Source organism: Daktulosphaira vitifoliae, unplaced genomic scaffold, assembly GCF_025091365.1.
Source record: "Daktulosphaira vitifoliae isolate Bord-2020 unplaced genomic scaffold, ASM2509136v1 Scaffold_5, whole genome shotgun sequence".
NCBI lineage: Eukaryota > Metazoa > Arthropoda > Insecta > Hemiptera > Phylloxeridae > Daktulosphaira > Daktulosphaira vitifoliae.
The window spans coordinates 20814933-20837885 of record NW_026099576.1 but is presented as its reverse complement, the minus strand read 5'-3'; the positions used below and the strand labels follow the sequence as shown (position 1 = coordinate 20837885).

At 24.1% G+C, this 22953-nt stretch overlaps 1 protein-coding gene and 1 long non-coding RNA gene across 5 annotated transcripts in view; one reads left to right on the top strand and one right to left on the bottom strand.

The window, feature by feature from the left end:
* The first annotated feature begins 967 nt into the window (after nt 1-967).
* LOC126907972 (uncharacterized) lies at nt 968-3261 on the top strand. Of its 2 annotated transcripts, XR_007704660.1 has the most exons (3): nt 968-2835; nt 2902-3063; nt 3128-3261. It is a non-coding gene; the product is annotated as an uncharacterized LOC126907972 (long non-coding RNA). The 2 variants fall into 2 exon arrangements; XR_007704659.1 differs by having other exon boundaries at nt 2902-3261.
* A 1544-nt stretch (nt 3262-4805) lies between these two features.
* LOC126907920 (collagen alpha-1(XVIII) chain-like) overlaps nt 4806-22953 on the bottom strand; it is a 125348-nt gene continuing 107200 nt past the window's right edge. The window contains exons 7-31 of one of the 3 annotated variants that reach the window (XM_050689605.1): nt 22804-22856; nt 22506-22586; nt 20751-20906; nt 18214-18259; nt 17228-17290; nt 17084-17172; nt 16853-16882; nt 16564-16651; nt 15821-15891; nt 14858-14894; nt 12532-12612; nt 12320-12379; nt 11941-12044; nt 11769-11865; nt 11443-11478; nt 11292-11344; nt 10500-10559; nt 9330-9416; nt 9185-9260; nt 9052-9119; nt 8306-8398; nt 8125-8241; nt 7906-7920; nt 7333-7643; nt 4807-5456 (exon numbers count right to left, since the gene is read on the bottom strand). In XM_050689605.1, coding sequence (XP_050545562.1) covers nt 5150-5456; nt 7333-7643; nt 7906-7920; nt 8125-8241; nt 8306-8398; nt 9052-9119; nt 9185-9260; nt 9330-9416; nt 10500-10559; nt 11292-11344; nt 11443-11478; nt 11769-11865; nt 11941-12044; nt 12320-12379; nt 12532-12612; nt 14858-14894; nt 15821-15891; nt 16564-16651; nt 16853-16882; nt 17084-17172; nt 17228-17290; nt 18214-18259; nt 20751-20906; nt 22506-22586; nt 22804-22856 — 2279 coding nt within the window. In that variant the 3' untranslated portion in view covers nt 4807-5149. Of the gene's footprint in view, nt 5457-7332; nt 7644-7905; nt 7921-8124; nt 8242-8305; nt 8399-9051; nt 9120-9184; nt 9261-9329; nt 9417-10499; nt 10560-11291; nt 11345-11442; nt 11479-11768; nt 11866-11940; nt 12045-12319; nt 12380-12531; nt 12613-14857; nt 14895-15820; nt 15892-16563; nt 16652-16852; nt 16883-17083; nt 17173-17227; nt 17291-18213; nt 18260-20750; nt 20907-22505; nt 22587-22803; nt 22857-22953 lie in introns of all 3 variants that reach the window. The other 2 variants (XM_050689607.1, XM_050689606.1) reach the window with 2 other exon arrangements.

Here is a 22953-nt window from a genome sequence, read left to right as displayed (position 1 = left end):
CAGTAAATTATGTTTATCCCTTCCAGAACTTACTCTTAAATAATTTTTTATTAGTTTAACGTAGAAAAAGATCATCCAGAACAATGGAATTATGGACAATGTTAAAGTATAAATAGAGTAACATTTATAATTGGAAAAACTGATCTTAATTATTACAGTGTAAAAGTATTGATAACTTAGTCCTGAACAACTTCATTATTATCGATGGTCTAAAAAAAATGTACAATAATTAATTCCATTTATTTCAGTGTAATATATGAAAGAAAAACTAGACGTTAAAAATGATTTTTTGCTCTTAAAAAATTGCCACCTTAATCAATAGTTTGATGTGAAATCTAAAATGACTTATAATTTTTACATTGGTAAAAATAATTGTGAATAGAATAAAATTGTAGAAAATAATTAAGAATTTCTATCATAAATTTAAGAATAGCTTGGTATACCAACAATGTAAATTTACACATATAAATTAATTCTAAACTAATTTTTTTTTATATATGATTCCTTATATGGAAAATTTGTAAAAAAAAAATCTAGTATTTTTAATCTAAAATACAATTATGTAATAAGTTTTTATAAATTTAGTTAATTATATAAAATAAAAAACAATTAAATTAACAAACTTTGTTTCAAACCAATAGTTTTACACTATATACCTAATCTAATTGAATATATTTAAAAAATAATACAGTTTTTGTTATTAGTGGGAAGTTATATTTTGAATAATTATAGATGCAATACAAAATTTCGGTGATTTTTATACCATATACTTAAAATATTCAAAATTAAAATAAAATAATAAAATGCTTAAATTAGAATATAATTACACTGATTAACATAAATTCATATTTAAGATGAATTTGTTTCTATAATTTATCATTAACATGATGACAAATTGTATTTCAAAATTGTTTTTTAAAATATTTTTGAAATGAAAAAATATTAATTTGGATTTAGATAACACTGATCAATAAAAAATGTTGTTTTGTTAATCTGTGTTATCATTCATACTCAAATATTTATTACTTTTAACTGAACCAATGTTTCAAGAAAAAAAAAATGTTTAATAATAGTTATTTTCTGTATTTAAAATAACCAATAGTTTAATCTCAATAAAATTTAAAAATAGTATTGTAACTGCAAGTGAAGATACAGTGCACTAAGAAAACTTACAGCAAGCTTGACACTATCGAACCTTTTAAAAGCAAAACTTTAGAGGTGCAGAAAATGTACAATTTCATATAGAATAATTAAATACCTTATGATAAATTATTATTTTTATATTAACTTTAAGAGCAAAAATTGGATCAAATTTTTTACAAAAGATTTCTATGGACACCATTTGTACATAGAATACTTAATAATTTATATCTAAGCACTATTTACACTATTTGTATATATTGTATATACACAATTACCACCGTAAACAGAATTTTCCAAATTTATATTAAAGTAATAGATGAACAATGCAATAATTAAAAGTTAAATATCCTTTATTAACAAATTCATCAATAGAGATTGATACAAAAAATTTAAATTTTTAAAGAGACTTGAAAACTGATGATAGGTTGAAGAGTTGCTCTGTAATTTAGAATAGGTAATGTTCATCATTATTTTCTAGCATATAACTTATTAATTTAAATAAATAAAAGTACACAGATTTAAATAATTATGTATTTTAATTTGGTGACCTACTTAGCTTAGTCGGGAAAAAGTCATTCCTCAATATGTAAGAGTTCAATTTTGTTATAATAGGTTATGTAGTTGGTCACATCCTTTCTAAAACAAGGATAGCTTTTTAAAGAGAGCATTAAAGTTAAATAGAGAAATAGTAATAACAATTAGAATTTATGATATTAGTGATAAATTATTTATAATATTGAAATGTTATAATGAATATATTACCAAAAATCTTATAACCAATGGTGACACTGAAAATTTGAGTCTGGTAGTAAGTTTAATATTTCATCAAAAAACTTTTCAATTTTTGTAAAAATAGATAATTATTATTAAAGTACACCAATTCATTAAAAAAAAGTTGTTGAAAATATTTTTCTAGATGTAATTTATATTTTAGATTTAATTTTTCATACACAAAGAATACCTGCAAAACCGTTATTTTAAAGTCCGTCATAATCTCCATCACTCCCCACTATACCCAATATATGGTGGTGTGCCTGAAGGTAGCAATATTGCGCCATTCTTGTACACAATATATACATCTGATCTACCTTTATCGGATACAACAGTACTTGGTACCTATGCTGATGTCAGGGCCTTCATATTATCTTCATTAGATCATAAAGTTGACTGGCAACAGTTACAAATATATCTAAATATGCTTTCGCTCTGGTTCAAGACCTAGCGAGTCAAAATAAATGAGTCGAAATCTTCTTTCATTACATTCACTCTTAGAAATCATGACTGCCCATCAGTTACTATTAATAACATTATTATTCCTCACTCAACCGAGGTTAAATATCTAGGGTTAATTCTTGACCGAAGGTTAACCTGGGGTCCTCATTTAAAAGAGAAAAGGAAAAAACTGAACTCGAGACTTCATTTACTAAGACCTTTACTTAAGTCAAATATTTCTTTGTCAAATAAAATTATATTGTACAAAACATTACTCCAACCATAGTGGTTGGACAATCAGAGATCTATTGTCTTTATAAATGATTTAATCTTGTTAATGTTACGTAATTAAAACTCCTAATTATTGTACAAACTACTATACCATTATATATTATTATTGTTAATATTATGTAATTAAATTAAATATAAATGTTCAATAGCAGACGGACTCCAATGGGAGCGACCTCACAGGCTACTAATGTTAAGTATTTTATATATGTATATTTTCTAAACTATTTACTTATTGTAAATTTTTTTTTTTTACAGATTGTAAATTTCATAAATAAAAGAAAAAAAAAGATTTAATTTTCATAATATTTTCAATGATTACATTATATCTGATACATTATTGACAAAACAACATAAAAATTGCCAATAATTATTCAAATGGATATCATTGTTGAACTGTACAAGGAAAATAAAGACTATGTAAAACAAAGAAGGTTTATACTGTTTGAATAGCTATTAAAACTAAAATTAACCTACTTTCTAGGTATTACTGGTAACTTGTATTATTATGAATTATCCAAACAGCTCCTTTTACAAATAAAATGTTTTTTTTATAAAATATCTTTGATTGTACATTTATTAATTGTCTACTACACTGATAAATTTAAGAAAAATGTAGTTTTTTGATTTTGTGAAATTTATAGTAGAAGTTCCCAAAATTATTGTTCATAAAATCATGTGTTATGCACTGTTATAATTTTATGAAAATTTATTTATATTTTACCTTTGTCAAGACTATGGATCTGATATAATTTTATTTAAAGATATATATTACATTAGAATAAAAACAAAACGGCAAAACAATATTTGTTTAATTGATGAGAAATTTCTTAAAGATAACCTGTTCACAGTATAAATATTAAGAATAATGGTATTCTATTTAAAAATTTAGCGTCCAGGCTTTCTATAAGTACTAACACTTTTATTTTAATAAAATATCATGAGAACGATTTATGCCCAAAAAAAATGCCTATTTAAAAAATTCTCTACAATTAACTGCATTTTATTCAAATGGATTTTTTATGTTTAATTTATTTTATTTCAACTATAGTATACTAAGTAAACAAGTGATTTTAGAAATTTTAATATTCATATTCACTTATTACTACAAATATTTGATTACATTTTTTTATGGTATTTTCTAGGTACTTATATTAATAGACTAAACACTGTTTACCTCCAAAATAACACTTGTTAATATTTAATAAGAATTTTTTTACAGTATAAAAAAAATAAAAAGTATTGATTAATCAAAGCTTTGATATAAATGAAAAATATTATTTTTTAAAAGTACACTATACTATGATATATTTTTAACCTTAAATAACACTTATTTTATTAGTAAGATATAATGACAAAAGATATTTTATCTTAATTATATTATTTATATACTTCTATAGAAAGTAAAAACATCACTTATTATATATTATTTATGTAGGCCGTCCCAAAGCTAAAAATATGGCGTGGCAAAAAATTAATTTTTGCCAATTGAATAATTATTTAAAATGGTGCCTCATTTTTTCAATAAATATTTTTGGTAGCTTCCTCTTATTTTAAAATATTACTGACTGAAGCAATTAAATTTTGTCAAGTGACGGGTGTGACATGCCTTTTTAGGATGACTCATGATTATTAATATGTACAGTTTACATGTAGGATAGTAATTTTTAGTATATACTGTCCATTCACTGAAAGTCTTGCTATTGACCAATTATTAGCAAGAGATACTACATTAAAAGTTTAATAATTATAAAAATAAGAGCAAAAACATTAGTTATAAATTGGTAAAGTTAAAAAAAACCATTTTCTAATTTTTACTCAAAAATTTTTATTTTTATAAAACATTGCTTTAAATGTTTTATAGACTAATAATATTGATTTAAATCATATATAATATATAACTATGTAATTTTATGATCATAATGTTTTCATTACAAAAGTCTTTTACAAGTTAGTTAATAATTAAATGAAAAAATCATCATTCTAAAACAAAATTATGATATTTACATTTATAAATACTGTGCGATATGGTTTCAACCTTAAGGTTTGTAATTATGATTTGACTATCAAAATATTAGATTAAGAACTACATTTTTAGAATACTTAATTGTTAAAAAATAAATAACTTATATATTTTACAAGTTTTATTATTTTTTTTAAATTTAACCTGTCAAAAATTTATTTACAAATAGTTCAAGTGATATGAGTGTACAATATATAAAGTATTTCACATATTGGCTAATATTATTAACATTTTCATGTTATTCTTCAAAATAATTAACAGCAAAAAAACAAAATCTGTTTCTTTTAGTAACTAAAATGTAGGATATGTTAAAAAAAATCCTTAAAATTAAAAATTATTTTTGATTAAAAAAGAAGGAACATACTTCTTACAAAGTTATCAACAAAAAATATTTTAATTGAATAATAAAATGTTATACATATATTTAAATTAAATTTTTTATAAAATATAAATCTAGTACAAAATGGCATTTGATTAAATTATCTATTTGTAAATATCATCAATGAGTTTTTGATATTCTTCTTGGTTCATATCATCATGTCGTCCGCTACGTCGTTTTCTAGAAAACATGGCGCCTGAATGAGGAGTAATTTCCACACATAAAATAACAAAAAAATTTCTGCAGTCATATATTGATTGATCTAATAGCTTGGGTTGTAAACTCATTCGAGGGACTAATGAAGAACCAAAACCTTGTTTGTCAATGCTCTCAGAGTTCCAAGAGTCGCAATTATTGTCTGAGGCATCATTACCAGAAGTAGTAGATCCATGCCATATAACTTTCTGAGGCCTTAAATAATTTAAAATTTAATTCATTTAATGAAATTTTTTTAATTACAAAGTTTTCATTTAAAATTAGATTTTATTGCTATTATGATATATGACAGAATAAATATATTTTTTGAACACATATAAACATAACATCATATTTTTTAAAACGTATGTTAAAAATACTCAAAAATTGTGATTCCGAATACTACAGAAGTAATATTTAAGAACATTTTTTAAAAAGTAAGTTATAATAAATATAAACAGTGAAACGTACAATTTTTTTCTAATATTTATGAAAAATATTTAAAATACAATTTTCAAAAAAAAGTATTTAAAAATATTTGAAAAATTAAAAAAGTATTTGAATAATTAATATGTGTGGTATTCAAAATATTTATATGAAGGAACCTTATTCAAGCAGTCTCTTACCATTTAAAAGGATTGTATGGAGTAGATAATAACCTACATAGTTAATGTCAGAAAGGGAAGTAAAATAAACTATTTAGAGCAGAAATAGGAAATTAGTTTTTAAAATAAATAGGATAGTTTCAACAAAAAAAATCTCACCGCCAGAAAAAAAAAATAGTCAATAAACTCATTATAATATTTATTTTATGAGCTATACATGGTGAAACAGACCCATCTACAACTTTTCATATTTTTCCAATTATCATTTTATTGTAATAATTTTTTTTATAATTTTTGCATTCTCAGATTACGATACAAGTATATTTCTTTTTAATTATTTTTAATAATAATAAAAATAAATAATTTGCTTCAAAAGTTGTTATTAACCACCAGTCATATTTTTAATCAAATGATTTTCTATAATGTGAGCCAGATAAATATGCAGTGTTTCAGATCTAACATATAACACTTAAAACTTTTGATACAAGTATAATTTCATTAAAATTTGTTTAATTAATATTGCCTTTTTAAACTATGCTTAAACTATATTTTTATTAATTATTTTTAATACTAATAAAATAAACATATCATTTTTTTTTAATTAAAATTTTTTGAAAATTTTAAAATAAACCACTTTTTCGAGTTTTTTTTACAAAAAATGTTGATAGGTCGATAAAAACTAAATAAGTACTTAAGGTATAAACATTTTAATAAATGTAGGTAATGCAGGTAGTACAACTTGTACTGGTGCATATTCATAACACGTATTCTACCTATGCTACATAGACATCTATGTAATAAAATACTTGTAAAAATAAGTACTTATCCTAAAATTTTTATCGACCTATCAAAATATTTTGTTAAAAAAAGCTCTAAAAATTGGCCAACTTGAAAAAAATATTTTTTAATTTTTTTTATTATTAAAAATAAATAATAAATACTATTCTTTTAAAATAGACAACTAAAAAAGCAAAACTTATTTTAAAAAAATTTACAGTGAAATTTTAATTATAATAATACTTAAAAGATTTGTCATTTAGCTCTGTTTCACCCATGTATATATATATATATTTTTTAATAAAAATTAACATAAAAGTATAGTGTTAATAGCGGGGCATAAATGTTTAATCAGTGGGCTTTTTGCCCACTTCTGATTTAGAAATATTTTCAAAAAATTACGTTCAACAGAATTGATAGTTATAAAATTTAAAATGAACTTTACCAAAAATTGGACTTAAAAATTTTCAATTTATATTTTAATATCATCCATAATTTTATGAAAAGTAAAGTTATCATAAACAATCTCTATTTATTATAATGAACAGGAACTGTTTTCAATCTAACATTGTTATGCTATTTAAAAAAAATTACAATTTTGAAAAACAGAACTTTTTTAAATTGTTTTACAAAAGGATTTATTACTGAAACTTAGTGCAATTTATTTACAATTCTATATCTTTATAAATTATGATTATAAGTTGACTTACCAAGAAAAGTCAGTTAAAACGTTTTTACCATTAAAACTGTAAATTTTAGGTTGATGTGATAAAAATTCACCATTTTCTGTAAATACGTCTTTCCAAGAGTTGAAGAGTACGTCTCCTTTAATATTTACCAACGGTAAATCTCTATCAGATTCATGTACTATCGTTTTAAGATTATTATTTCGTGATGAAAGAAATGCTTTGAATGCTCCATGAAGACCAGCCCTTCTGGATTGTCGATAACATGAATAATCGACACTTTGAACTCCATGCATGTTGCCAGAATATGGTTCATTTAAAGCTGCTACTCTCAACTATTGAAAAGAAGTATTTTAATCAAAAGAACTGTACCAATTATTCTAGTGTAATATGACATTTTAATATTCATACATAGTCTTCCCTCTCAAAAATTTTTGACATATTGTGTTAATTTGCAAATGTCTCAATGACCACAATCTCAATAGAGAAATTAAAAACTATTATCAAATTTAAACTTAATGTCCTTATTTTATTTAGAAAAGTAGTATTGAAATAAATCTTATTGAAGTTACAAATTAAATATAAATAAACACTTACCATTTTAGGATGCCACTGAAAAAAAAAAACAGAATTTTTCATTTTAACAATAAATAAATTATTTATAAAACATTATAAGGTGTCCATAGGAGGAGTTAGAAAAAAAATTGGAATTATTTTATAATAAAATATATAATATTCTAAACTTTTAAAGGAGTATTCAACCCCAGAACTCCACCTTAGCTCTGTCTATGAATTTATTATTTTATCAAATCTCACCACTGGATTTTCTTTAACTGGATGACTATGAACTAAATTTGATGACTCTAAAGGTGCACGAGTTGGCAATGGTATATTAGTTGGAATAGTTTCAGCTCCTGTAATTAAAGACCCTAACTACAAACAAAATTTTATAATTCAGTATAAAATAAAATCTTTTAAATTATTTTGTGTTTCATACAGAAATATACTGCCAACCAAGTGAAACTCGGACTAATAATGCTTCTTCCTCAATTATAAAAGCAATGGTTCCTACTTGAGTTCTTTCAGTTGTCTAAACAAAAAAAATAATTTAAATCTTATACAATTGTAAATATTTTTATAAAATTTGATTCTTTTTATTAACATTATTTTTCTTAATTACTTAAATTTTGTTATGAAACATAAAATTTTGATGGGTGAATAAAAATTTTAAGACGAGTACTCATTACGTTACAATAATTTTAATACATAGATTATGTATGTATCCCTTATACAGATTTTACTGTTGCATATTTATAATGTAAACTTCATAGATACTTCATGTATTTAAATGCTTGTAACTTATTAAGTACTTACCCTAAAATTGTTATCGACTCATCAAAATTTTTTTGAAGAAAAGCTCTAAAGAATATGTAGAAAAAAATTTATTTTATTTATTCTTATTAGTAACAAATAATACAAAATATGCTTTAAACATAGTCTAAGAAGGCAACAATTACTTTTAAAAAGTAATGACTCTTGTTAATTATATTGCATAGAATTTATTACACAACAATGCCTTAATAAATAACAGTTTTTAAGATATAAGACTTAACTCTTATAAAATTTAGTACATTTAAATATGTTATATAAAAATTTGCTTCTTCTTAAATTTTATTAATTTCTATATATAACATTTTTTATTTATTAAATTGAACATTTTGGTTTTAAAATTTCGAAACTTACACTCAACAATAATTTCTTATTTTGAAATGTAACTGCGCCGGGTACAATAATAGGATCAACAATTTGACCTAAATAAAATGAATAAAATTAAAGCTAATACTCGAAATATGAATATTTTATAATATAAAATTACTTCTTAAGGGAGATGTAATAAAACTTGGATCTCCTGGTTCACCTTTTTGTCCTTCAATTGACACACCCGGTGGGCCCTAAATTTCAACATTACATATTGTCAAATCAAATTTTTATTCATTTTTTTCATAAATTTTAAAACAAACCGGAGGCCCCGGTGGTCCAGGAACTGGAATGTAAGATCCACTAGAGCTTCCGTCTGCTGGTCTACCAGGTTCACCCTTTTCTCCTTTCTGTAATAAAATATTGATATATTCTATTAGACTAACTATTTTTAAAAATATAAAATAAAAATCAAAACTATTATAAATAATTTTGTTTATATAGTAAAAATGTTATCTATTTTAAAATAATTGGCATCATTAAACAAGCCATAATTTTCAAAGTGGAATCTTATAATAAGATAAGGTTAAGATATCAATTTCAATATACAAATTGTAGTATAAATGAGTAATTTCTAAAGTTATGTAAAATAAGTCTCGTGACGAAAACTGCTGTTTAAGTAACCAGGCGATGACTATACAAATCGATATAAAAATATCATTTTTTAAATGTTTTTCATTTATTTTAAAGATACAGTAACATAGCCTGTAATAATTTACGAAGTATGCGTTAGATTAATCACATCAACAGAAGTCTTACATACTGGTTTTTTATTTTTTTTTTTTACTTAGTCTAATTCTGTGAATCAATAAAAATATTATTTATCATATTGATGAATAATACTTTAAATAAGTTTATTCACATCCGTATCAGATAACATAAAAGCCGTAAAATATCTATTTATATAATTTTTGACTTAGAAGTAATATAAATTATTGACAATGCATAATACATGCTTAGATCTTCTAAGTACATAATATTCATTAGCCATAATAGTTAATGTTACAAATCGGGTTCAAAAATGATATCACTATTTTAACCTATATAGTTACCACCACGAAACTTATTTTAAATAAATTAGAAATTACTCAATTATATTACCATTTATAATTTTGAAATTTAATATAACTAAAATTATTGGAATAGAAATTTTAAACCTTATTTTTATAAGGCTTTAAGGTTTCGGTTGTTAAGGGTTTCGTGAATTTTTATTCCGGTAGCGTTTGGTTTTTGTTCATTTTTTAAGGGTTCTGGTTTTAAATTGATATTTTTCAGTTCGGTTCTAATACCTTATCTTAGATTTATTCTAGTTAAAAATAGTATTATTTTTTATTTATATATCTTTAATTATGTAAAACATATAAATAATAGTTATGTTTCTAAAAATAATTTAGGTACAAATGAAATTTGTATTAATTAATAATTATACTTACAATAGATAAGCCGGGATCTCCTTTCTCTCCTTTTGTTCCACCTGCTCTACCAGGTAAGCCCTTAAAGAAAATAATTTATAATAATTATTATTTATTTTAATTCTACCTTAAGTTTATATTTATAATTTTTTTTCAATTGTAAATCAAAATATTGGTTTGGGACCAACCATTATCAGTTGAATTAATTTTTAAAAAGAAAAGAGTTAAGTACAGTCCGCAGAAAAAAGATACAGTCATATTTTATTATTAAAATATTTTATATAAAATATGATATTTTCAACGTTTTATTGATTAAAAAATATACATTTAATACTCTTTTACTACAATAACATAATTTAGATAAAATAAAAAATGTTATTTTGTAACGTTTAATTTATTATTGGAATACTTTTTAAATATTTTCCTATAGCTATACATATTACTCCTTGAAAATTTAAATTTAATTAAATCTAACATACGTAAAAAAGGACTAGATATCGGTAGAAATTATTTGTTGTATGAGTTTAATGTGACGAAAAATTGACAATTCTCTTCAAGACGCTTTTGATCTTAGCGTGGTGCTAATATTTTCTAGGATAACACTAAATTTATATGTGTAATAATATATGTAAATGATTGTCTGTATTGAAATATACTCGTACGTAATTTTTTAATCATATGTATAAAAAATTTGTATTTTTTTTAAATTATTTAAAAATAGACTTACTTCTTCCTATGTTGGTGAATGATTAAAAAGAAAACGTATTAATAGATAACACACATTAAAAATAATAATTTAAAATTTTCACTTACACTTAATCCAGGAAGTCCAATTTCTCCAGGAGGACCTGGTGGACCTACAGGACCTGTAATGAGAAAATTGATACAATAAGAAACATTTTAAATTATACCCAATGTAAACAAAGTTATAGTTAAAATTTAGTAAGTCTTTCCTACTAATTACCTGGTTTTCCTCGCCTTCCTCTTTTTCCCATTTCACCTAATAAAATGTTAAAGTTACGAATCGTTAATAAGCTTTAGTACTAAACAAATTATAAAAAAAGCTTTATAACTATTAGTAAAGAGTAAGTATCTCAAACTTGTTTCAAGTGTATATAAACTAAAGACGTTTATCTACAGTTTATTTTTAAATATACACTTGAAATGATAAAACACAAATATAAAAAAAAATATATTATGAAAAAAAAAAAATTCAATTTACAATAACAAATTATTTTTAATATTTGTTTAAAATTAAAATCACTTTAAATTTCAAATTATATTCATTACCTTTTTCACCTTTTACATTAGTTAGATCAGCCATAGACACACCCGGAAGCCCCGGCTCTCCTCGGTCTCCTTTGGGGCCCGTTAAACCAGGTGGGCCCTATAATAATCAAATTTAGTTTATGAGTGTAGGTTTTTACCTAAAAGCTCAATAAAATATTATGTTTATACTCACTGGATTTCCACTTGGGCCTAAGGCACCTAGAATTCCCCTTTCTCCTCTATCTCCTTTTGCTCCTTTATCGCCTTTCACTGTTTTTACAACAGCTGAATCGCTCACTGAAACATTATTTATTGAAAATAATAAACAAAATTTAAGATTATCCCATTTCGATTATTGTACTCTATATCTAGCTGAACATTTAAAAGTTTCTTTTATGAAATATTTTCCTAGTAAACCTCGTGTAAAAAGTATTTTTTTAAATCTACCCATTTAACAATTTCTATATGAACATTTTATACTGTTTTTGCTTAAAAAATAGATTTTTAACACGTATGTGTTTTATGATTCATATGAATTGTGTAAAACTTATTATTTAAGAAAATAATCTTACATTTTTCTAATTTTACGCCTGGCGGACTATGTCCAGGTGGACCAGGTGGTCCAATATCACCTATAATAGCAACAAAAGAATATATTACACATTAGTAGTCATAATACTCTTACAAATATTTTATATTATTGAAAAAGTCAAACAAATATATTGTATAAAACCATAATTACAGATAAAAAATGTGTTACTTAAATATGGTAATTTGATGATACCTTTTTCTCCTTTTGGCGCTGGTCGTGCATTTTCTCCTGGTAAACCTGGTGTTCCATCAAAACCCCGCATCCCTCTATCACCTATAATTTAAAAAGATCAATAAGCTTATTTTTTAAATAGATGAATAAATATATATTTATAAATTTTGATTAAAATCAAATTTTATCTTTATTTAATTAAAAAGAAAAAAATTAATTTTAATGTGTAAAATATGAATGCATAAAGGACTTCCTACCAGTTTTGACATCTTTAATAACTTTTAATCCAGTAAATATTTTGCATTATTTTTATATTTTTATAATATTCACAATTTTGAACTACGTTAAAACCATATTTTTTATTGATATTTTTAATTGTTATATTTTTTAAATTTCAAAATAGCTATTTTATATGCCTTTTTTTAAAAAACATTTTAATGGGTCGATAACAATTTTAAGACGAGTATTTGAAAGATTGAGCGCAACAGTGGCCTAACCTTCAAAATATTTAGAATTGTTGATGAAATAATATTGTTTAAAATAAAAAATATTTTAATGCGACAAGGGCCTATTTTCGGTTTTTTAATTTTACACTAGATAGCAACACTATTTATGTTGTTGGATTAATAAATTGTATATACTTGTAAGAATTTAAAAAAATATATTACACACATTAACTGTTTGGTGGCATAGGCCACTATTGCACTCAACCCCTCATTTATGAAATTACTAGAATTTTAATACATAAAAAGGGTGTGTAGTAAGGGCAAGTGCACTTACACTGGTGTACGTGTACTTTGCCCTAATTCCATACCTACTCTATGTATTGAACGTTTGTACGGAATGTGGATTTAAACTGATCACTACTAATTACCTCTAAGCTAGTCACACAAAAGATGAAAATCATTTCCAGTATATTTTGCAAGTATTAAAAAAACGTACAAAATATGTGCCCTACTAATAAAATAATCTGTTATTTAACATGCATATGGTAGCAAGTCTTCTTAAAATATTTGTAATAATACTTATGACATTTGTTTATAATAATATTCTATTTATACTAAGTAACATTTAAACATGATTGTATTATAATATTTACATTTTTTACCAAATTTAATATTCTATCCAAATTACACGGTGTATTAAACTTTAATACTTTAAACTATTAAACTTTAACCAAACCTCTAATCATTAGAGGATATCTCGTGGAATGATGGACTGGTAGATTTAATTAATGAGAAAGAGGTATGGGAGACTGTGGCAATAATGAAAAATAATAAAGCACTATAACCAGATGAAGTGATAGTAGAAGTATGAAAAATATTAGGCGGTGTTGGTATAAAGTGGTTGAAAAATTTTTAAATAAAATCTTATTAGAAGGGAAAATTCCATTTGAATGGAAGAATAGTATGTGGTGCCGATATTTAAAGGTAAAGGTGACATACAGGAGTGTGAAAATTATAGGGGCATAAAGTTTATGAGTCATAATATGAAAATTTGAGAAAAGGTAATAGATAAGGGAAAATTAAAAATAATTACATATATAATCTTAAAAGATATGTATGTTACAATAAAAAAAGGTAAAGTTGAAAACTTTATAAGGAATAAATATAGCGGCGGATCCAGAATTTTTTTGAAGAGGATTTTGTGCTCTCTTCAATTTTTTAAACAATAAGATCAATTTTTGACTTATTTTTCATTCAAATCATTTTTTTTTTTAATAGAAGACAATAGCCCAAGGAAAGAGTAAGAGCCCCTTGAGTCTTCCCCTTGGATTCGACACTGCGTAAATTTATAATAAATGTATGCAGAGACATATTTAAAGTTTTGACGTCTCTGGTAAAGTTTTATTGCCGCCCCTACTTATTCCTCTCCAAAATTATTTTTTATCATACCCCACCATTATTATACATGAATTTTATGCGATCCAGTTTTGATAATATTATCATGAAAAATAAAAATTGCACTGTAGCCGCTATACAAAATCTTAAAATATATGTTTTTTATCGATGAATGAAAATGGATGATGGATTATAGTTAAAAAAATATACTGTCACCCCTTAATTCCAAAAGAATTGTCACCTGGATGATAGTACCCCCTAACCACCCAAAAAGCGTCCCTGAGTTTATGTTCAAGTTTATACAAAATCAAGTTCATTAACTAAAAATTGTCCGCTATTCAATATAGTTCATATAATATGAATACATTCCCATTGATTGTTGGATCAAAAGTTATAAGTTATAACTGTGGAACAGTTTTAACATACATGTTAGATGTGTTCCACTCTGTATATATGTGTTATTTATTATGATTGTCACAAAACAAATGTATTATTATTTTGCTTACCTTTTAAGCCTTGAAGACCCGTAGAGCCTGTACTTCCCTATAAAATTTAATAAAATCATAAAAATAATAAAACTATCCATTATAGCATATATTAGAACACCTTATTATATCACTATTATCAACTATTATTATTAACAACGGCGATTTTAAATTCAAAAATAACATTTTTTGTTTAACCTCAGCAGCCATTTGCACATAATAGATAAGATGTGAAAGACATTTTTTTTTTATTATAGTAGTACATTTCAAGAGCTTTATTATGATAGAGGTTAAAAGTTGTCAGTCCTTTCGTAGCCTTTTCAAAAACCTAGTTCTAAAAATTTGTTTTACATGTGTGGAAGGATTTATCAAACTCTTTCTGCACTTTTTTTCATCAAATTTTTACAAAAAGCATACCAAAGCTTATTGTTTCTTTAATATTTTACTAAAATTTCATTATTTTTGGTAATGACAGGTTCAACTAAAATTGCATTCTTTTGACATATTTATCATTAAAATCCATTTTGTAAGAGTTGACAATTTTTATGGACAGAAAAAAAGCGTATATCGCGATAAAACCAATACCTTCTCAGCATAGAACTGAAACCAAAAATAACGGGTTTTCCTAAAAACGAGAGAGTTAAATATACTGGGAGGCACAATTCTTAAATGTGGGTCAGATTCAGTTTTGTAAAGTATTTGAGTAAATATATTTAAATACTAATAAAGTATTTGGAATATTTTTTATTTCAAATATTTGTGATGTATTTTAAGTAGTTATATACTTGTATCTGTATTTGAAAAAAATAAATAACTTATTAAATGTTAAATATTAGCATGCAGTGATAATTTTTTTGATGGTATCACAAAACTTAGTTAAAATCTATAAAATTAAAAAAAAAAAATGTTGTTTAACTTTTCTTAAGGGATAAAGAGAATTTAAGTATATAAAAATCAAACAATATCAAGTTTAAAGATTTTTACCTTATCTCCTTTTGTCCCTTTTAAACCTGATTCACCTCTAGCTCCTTTGCTTCCTTGTACACCTTTTAAACCTGTTAGAATTTGTTATAATTTATTATTAGTTTTATTTTTAATAACATGAAATTAATAACAGTTGTTATGAATTATTTTTGTAATTTTACTATTTTGAAAACTTTTCTTTAAACTTAATTCTAAATTTTTTTTAATTGAAAAAAAAAACTACCAAAGACTTTATACAAATGAGTACATATCAGTGACACGAGAGCGATAATGTTAAAATCCTTGTCGTTTTGTATACTACAACCAAAAGGACATCAATATCTTATAGAAATTTTATCTTATATGTGAGTCAATTTATTTTATTGAATGAGAAAATTTATATTTAACAAGCTTATAATAAAGAAAATTAACATATCTATAAAACATAGGGATGAATATAAAAAATATTTTATAACAGATAAATGGAGATACAAATGCCATAAAATAATTCATAAAAAATTATTAATTTAAGAAAAATTAAATGGCTAGTGTTAAAAGAATCATTCATATGACTTAAGACATTTCATAAAAATAATACTATTGTTAAATAGAATAAATCTACGATCAGAAATCGATTCAAAAATGGAACCCATAAAAACCGAAACTATATTTAAAATAAGTTCCTTGTTTAGTCATGACTTAAACGACATATTTCGTCACGAGACTTATTTTAAATAACTTTAAAAATCATTAATTTTTACTACCTTTAAGGCCAGGTGCACCATCAACTCCTGGATCTCCTTTTGGTCCGGGTGGACCAGGTCTTCCCACATTTGATTCAAATCCAATATCCTAATACGTAACATTTTATAACTTCATTATATGTCTTATGCCAAAATTACTCATAAATATATTAATTTAATTAAAGAACAAAATCGTTCTTTAATTAAATTTTATGTTACATTAAATAAAACAGATGTCAGGCTAAAGTAGTTATAACTCAACTTTTGTAAGATATTTTTCAACAGCAAAATTTATATATTTTTAACCTACCTTGTAAATTGGTCTAGGCTTCCAACTTGGCTAAGCATATAAAAATTAAAGGTAATAATTAATTATTAAGTTTTCATAAGTTACCATATTGTAGTTTTTATATCCGTATACAGATATATATATTTAGGTATATAAATATATATATATATATATATATTTAGGTATATAAATTAGAAATATGGTTAAATTTAATTTAATTTTACGTCGTATAATTTTGTTTGCTTTACTTACATCATTATTTGAAAAATCACCATTTCCCGGAGGTCCTGGAGGTCCGGGAGGTCCTTGTAAACCTCTTTCTCCGTCTAATCCTGGTTCGCCTATTATTATTAAAAATATTTTAATCTAGTTTTTTTACAAAGAATTATAATATACCTTTTGGGCCTTGAAGTCCTTCATTGCCTCTTGGTCCACTGTCTCCCCGGTCACCTTTATCACCTATACATTTAATTAAAAACATTCCGTTAATATAAGTATGCTTACAACAAACCAAATGAGTATACCATAATCACTATAAATATTAATTGAAACAAAATAAAGAAAAACTAGATACAAAAATTGAAATTACATTTTTGCTTCGATGCAAAGCTAAGAAAGTATTAATTTTACTATGATTTTTTTTTATGTCTGTCGCCAAATGAAGGACCGATTTCTTTCAACAATACGTCAAAAAATCATCAATCGTAACTAGTTGAAGACTTTGACCTTAAAAATTGAAAAAATGTTCCTCGTGACCTATAAATGGGGTATATCCTCCAAAAATAACGACTTTTATAATCGGTAAATTTCGATATTTTTTTAATCTTTCTTTTCTTAAAACTGCCAGAAATTATTGAAAAATTACTAAATCAAAATAATTTTTTTTATATAGAAACCTTAGGTATTTACCTCTCATTTGGTATATATAATTTTTTAATCTGACTCTTTAGCTAACAACAGAGGCGGATTTAAAGTAGCAATTTTTTTAAAAAAGTCTATTTTTTCAACTTAACTTTTGAAATACTGTGTCTTCTAAACATAAGTTAAATTAAAGCTTATATTACATACTGTATATTCAAAAAAAAATTTAAACGACCTATCTGCTATGTGCAAATGGTTGTCGAAGTTGAACAAATTTATTAAATATTTATTCATATATTACACTCCCAAATCATCAAACTTTTAATCAGGATATAAATATGGAAAAAAAAGAGTTCATTTTGCTTTGGTATAATTCATTAATTTCTTAAAATTAAACGTTATATACAGGTTTGTATTGAAGCGTTCTTATGATAGTGATTTTTTCCGAAAATAATAGCTATTTTAGAATTAGTTAAACTTAATAAGTATTTATAGTAATGGATATTGTTTGACATTTTTACCTTTAACGCCTTCAGGTCCACGTTCGCCTGGTAATCCTGCAGGTCCCTGAAATCGTAGAATTGTTATATTATAAATCGATAAATAATTTAATAATAATTGAAAATGTATTGAAATAATTAGATATTTTAATAATACTTTTTTAAACATTAAAGATATAATTTTAAAATAATTTCAATGCTAACGACAATGTATTAACATATCACGTTTAAATAACATCGAAATAAATATACGTATTCATTTCATTTCAAAAATAAAAATATAGTTTAAATAATACCAAACATAACAAAATGCGTGTATGAGATTAAAAATATTTCATTAATCATTCTATAACTCGTGTATGTATCACACAATGACACATAGATTTTAAAGTAATGTGCAATAAATCTCTGACAGTTTTCCATCAATTATGTTAAAATTGATAAAAACATAGTATTATAATTTCACCTTCTTTAAACAATCAATTGTGTATGTTTTTATATTTAAAATTACGTTTTAAACAAAATAGCTTAGTTAAAAATTAAACAAACTTTTAAAATATTATTACTTATTAAAATATACTTTCGACAATACATCGTTTTTATTTTTTCACTTTAACTTAACCTACCCGCTTTTTCCTGGCTTTCCTAAATCTCGGCCTCGACGATGGCGTTTAATCGAATTTCCACTGTATTTACATATTACATTTAACTTAACAATATTACACAATTAATATTAGCTATCTTTAAATAACATTTGCATTACTGTCGAGTATACCCTGATTAGGCTAAAACTGTAATAGCATTATTTTAATGTTTAAGTATGTATTTACAAATTCCCAATGGTCATTTTACAGACTTAAACTCCAATAACGGTTTGTGCATATTGATATTTTGTCGGTTTATCCTAAGCCTAAAGTATCGTTTTGGGTAAAAGCTCTCAATTTAAATAAACTTATAAAAAAATTTCATTCAGTTATAATAAAACATAATGTATGCTTTTACCGAAAAATAAGTATTAAAAACAAAATAACCTTTTCAAAAAAACTCTAATTTTGCTTAAATATTCGCATAACATATTTAATAATGTATACAATGTTTAACTACAAATAATGAAGCAATATTTCCAATATATATATAAAATATAAATACAACTCTCTAAAGTATTAAATTTAAAGTATAATTTAATATAGTCTGTTAGAACTAGTTGAAAAATTATAAATAGAAGAAAGAATTATTTAGTTTAAATAATTAGTATACTTCAATTTCTAACTTCATTTAGAACAACATACATTGGCTAAATTAAAGTCAAATAATAAACTGGTGGAAAATAAAATGAAAAACTTAAAAAATACACAATTTAATATCAGGTTTTATAAAATATTAATTAAATAGTTATTGGTCTTGTTAATTTTTAATTACAATATGAAAAATATTTTTTTTATTAATTATAAAAATATTTATTATGCTTTCAAAAACTTTCCTTTTTTCGACGAAATAGTTTCAATTAATATTACAGTTATTAAACCATTCACTTATTAAAGACGAGTGCTTTTCAAATAATTTTTTATTTAACTGAATATATTTTGATTTTAATGTTCCTACAAATAATTTACACTTTTAGCAAAAAATAAGTACGGCAAACAAATAAACAGTATAATATAGTGACCACGGTTTACACTCAAACATCATCAAAATGAAGAAGGGCAAATTTATCTAAAAAAAAAGGTCTTTCTCAGTATCGTATATATATATATATATATATATATATATATATATAGTATTAAAAGTAAGTCTACAAGCAAACAACGTTTTAAACCACAATGATGTATGGGCTAGCATCGATTGTATTTTATCTCCCTACGCTTATTCGAGGAAATTTAAAAAAAGTACATAAAAAATGTACTAATTATTCTAATATTTTTCTAAATTGAAATTCGGATTTAATTAATTTTAATCATAGAAATATTTAGATTAGATATAATTAATTTAAAATGTCACTTATCATAATATTAATATCATGGTAATTAAAAAAATTTTCTTAGATAATTAAATTGTATTAAGGTTAATACTAAACAACATCAAATTATTTTCTAGTCTTGAAATACTAATTATTCAAAACAATAATTAAGCAGTAGTTTTATTTAAACGTAAAACTACTGCTAACATCATCAAACTGAATAAATAACTCAATTCAAATTGTATTATTTACAATATTAACTAACAAAAGTTCTATAAATGATATAGATTACGTTGCCTTAATGTATTGTCACCAAAATATTGGTAACGTATAAACAAATAAGTAAACAATTTTACTACGATTAATTTTGCCGTTCATTTTATAACTAGCTTAAAATATTGTAATTTTTTAGAAATTATAATTGTTTATAATGTAGTATCACATTATAAACAATTTATCAAATAAAATTTCATTAATTATTAGTAAAATCAAATTTGATTTCATTTATATATCATGAATTTTCAAACGCATTACATGTTAAACTATTAATGGTTTATCGACAGTTTGATTAAACCAATGCTACATAAGCTTATTAACTCACCGGAAGCCCAGTTAATCCAGTCTTTCCGTCAATACCGGGAATACCCGGTGGTCCCGGTAGTAAGTCAGGTATATTTCCAGGCGCGAACAACGTTGTTAAATTGCAACTACACACTCCAGGTGGACCTCTTGGTCCCAATACTCCAGATTTAATAAGCTAGAACCATAAAAATCATTTTTAGCATAGAAATAATTTATAATAATAATAGGTAAAGTGATTAACTAAACGTTTTATAATAGCAATATAATACATTTTCAAATAATAATTTTTAAAACTGTTGGATCGACTTAATTTTTTTTTTTAGTGGGGTCATTAGTGCTGCCCTAAATAAAATAGCCGATCATTGATTCAAGTTACATGAAAAGTTCAAAAATGGATTAACAGTTAATAATACAATACTGTGTGTATTCATCATTTATGGTATTTATATGAACACATAAGACAACAAAAGCTTAACCCAATTTCCGCCAACTTTCTTAATAACGCCCAACATTTATACTAATGTATTGTGTGTATGTGGCGTTGTGAAATCGAAACTTTGCCAATTTAAATGAGATGCATATAACTTAGCGGTTGAAATGCAATAGAACATAATCTAAATCACTAGTATTTTGTAGTCTAGTGAATACAACGGTAATAATAATACTTGTAACAAAATTTGAGAATATCATTGCACGGACTAAGGATGAGTACGCTAGTTTTAGTTAATTTAAAGAAGTTTAAAAGAAAAATTACAGAACTACATTATTAAACTATATGAACTAATTTACAACGTGATTATCTGATAATGATTCTATTGTAATCTTCATTAACCACCACTAGAGCATTTTAAATTTCCCGTTTAATTCGACTAAAATAATTTCTTTCGATAATTTTAGCAAAACATTTATGGTAATCTAACATTTTCTTATCGTATCCTAAGTAGTTTTTATATAAAATATATTTGCAGTAATAACAAACTTCCGTATTTTGCTTTTCTCAGTAAGCAAAAATACATTATTTTTAATTAAATATGATTCATATTTTCTTAACTTACAATAACAATAATAATTGAAATAAAATTATAATAATTTTTTAAGCTATTTGAAAACGTATATCTATTTAAAACAATGATCATTTTTGTTTATCAGCTGATAAACTGATAATGCTGAATGAACTCAACTAATTGTATTTCTCTCATAATAATTTTTTATCTTAACACACTACATAATTTTATGAAAAATTTTTATTATCTATTATAATCAATAATGAGAGGGGGGCCTGATAACCACCCTCGACGTCTCCTCACCCTAAATCAGTCATTTTCATAATTAGATCATTATCTAGTAAATTATCATTATCTAGTTATATATGTATTTCACCATTTAAAAAATTAAGCTGAAAAAACCATATAAGGTAAAAGGAATGAACAAAAAAAAACATTTTATTATTTTATTAATGAATTAAGATTATCATTCATCTAAACAAAAAAAATGTTCAATATTATTACTTTTTAAAGTGGTTCTTTCCAGTAGAATTTTAAAATAATTTCATTTTAAATAATTAAAATGAAATGGTATTAGTGCTTAATTAAAATATCTATATTTATATATTTAAAATAAACTTATTTAATTTAGATGACATTTTAATGATAAATAAGCTCTTTTTAACTTTAAGCAACTATAATAATAATCGTGATACTTATTGAATTTTAATATCTTCATACTTTCGTATTATAAGTTTTCATAGCAGTTTATAGTTATATATTATACTTACTTGTTCGTCGGTTGTGAAATCACCAGAAAAAGGAGTCCCTGGTGGACCAGGAGGCCCTGGTGGTCCTCGAATCGACTCTCCCTGAAATAAACAGTATTAATGTTATCAAATTGTTATCAATTATTGTGCTATCAAATCATTAAAATCAATAATTCTGCTAACGAGTAAAACTATAGAAAAATGTTAGTATCTATTAGAATGAGACATTATCTAATATAGATATTGTATGACACTATAATTATAATTAGATGTATTGTAATGAAGTGACAAACTTCAACTTAACATAAAGTATATATACCTTTTGACCTGGATCTCCTTTTTCTCCCTTGATATTTTCATAATTGTGGTTTTCTGTAAAAACAAAATGCCAAGATTTTTTTAATTGTTATAGTAAAATATGTATAGATTGATACTTGTAATAATTTACAACGATAATTTAATAAATATA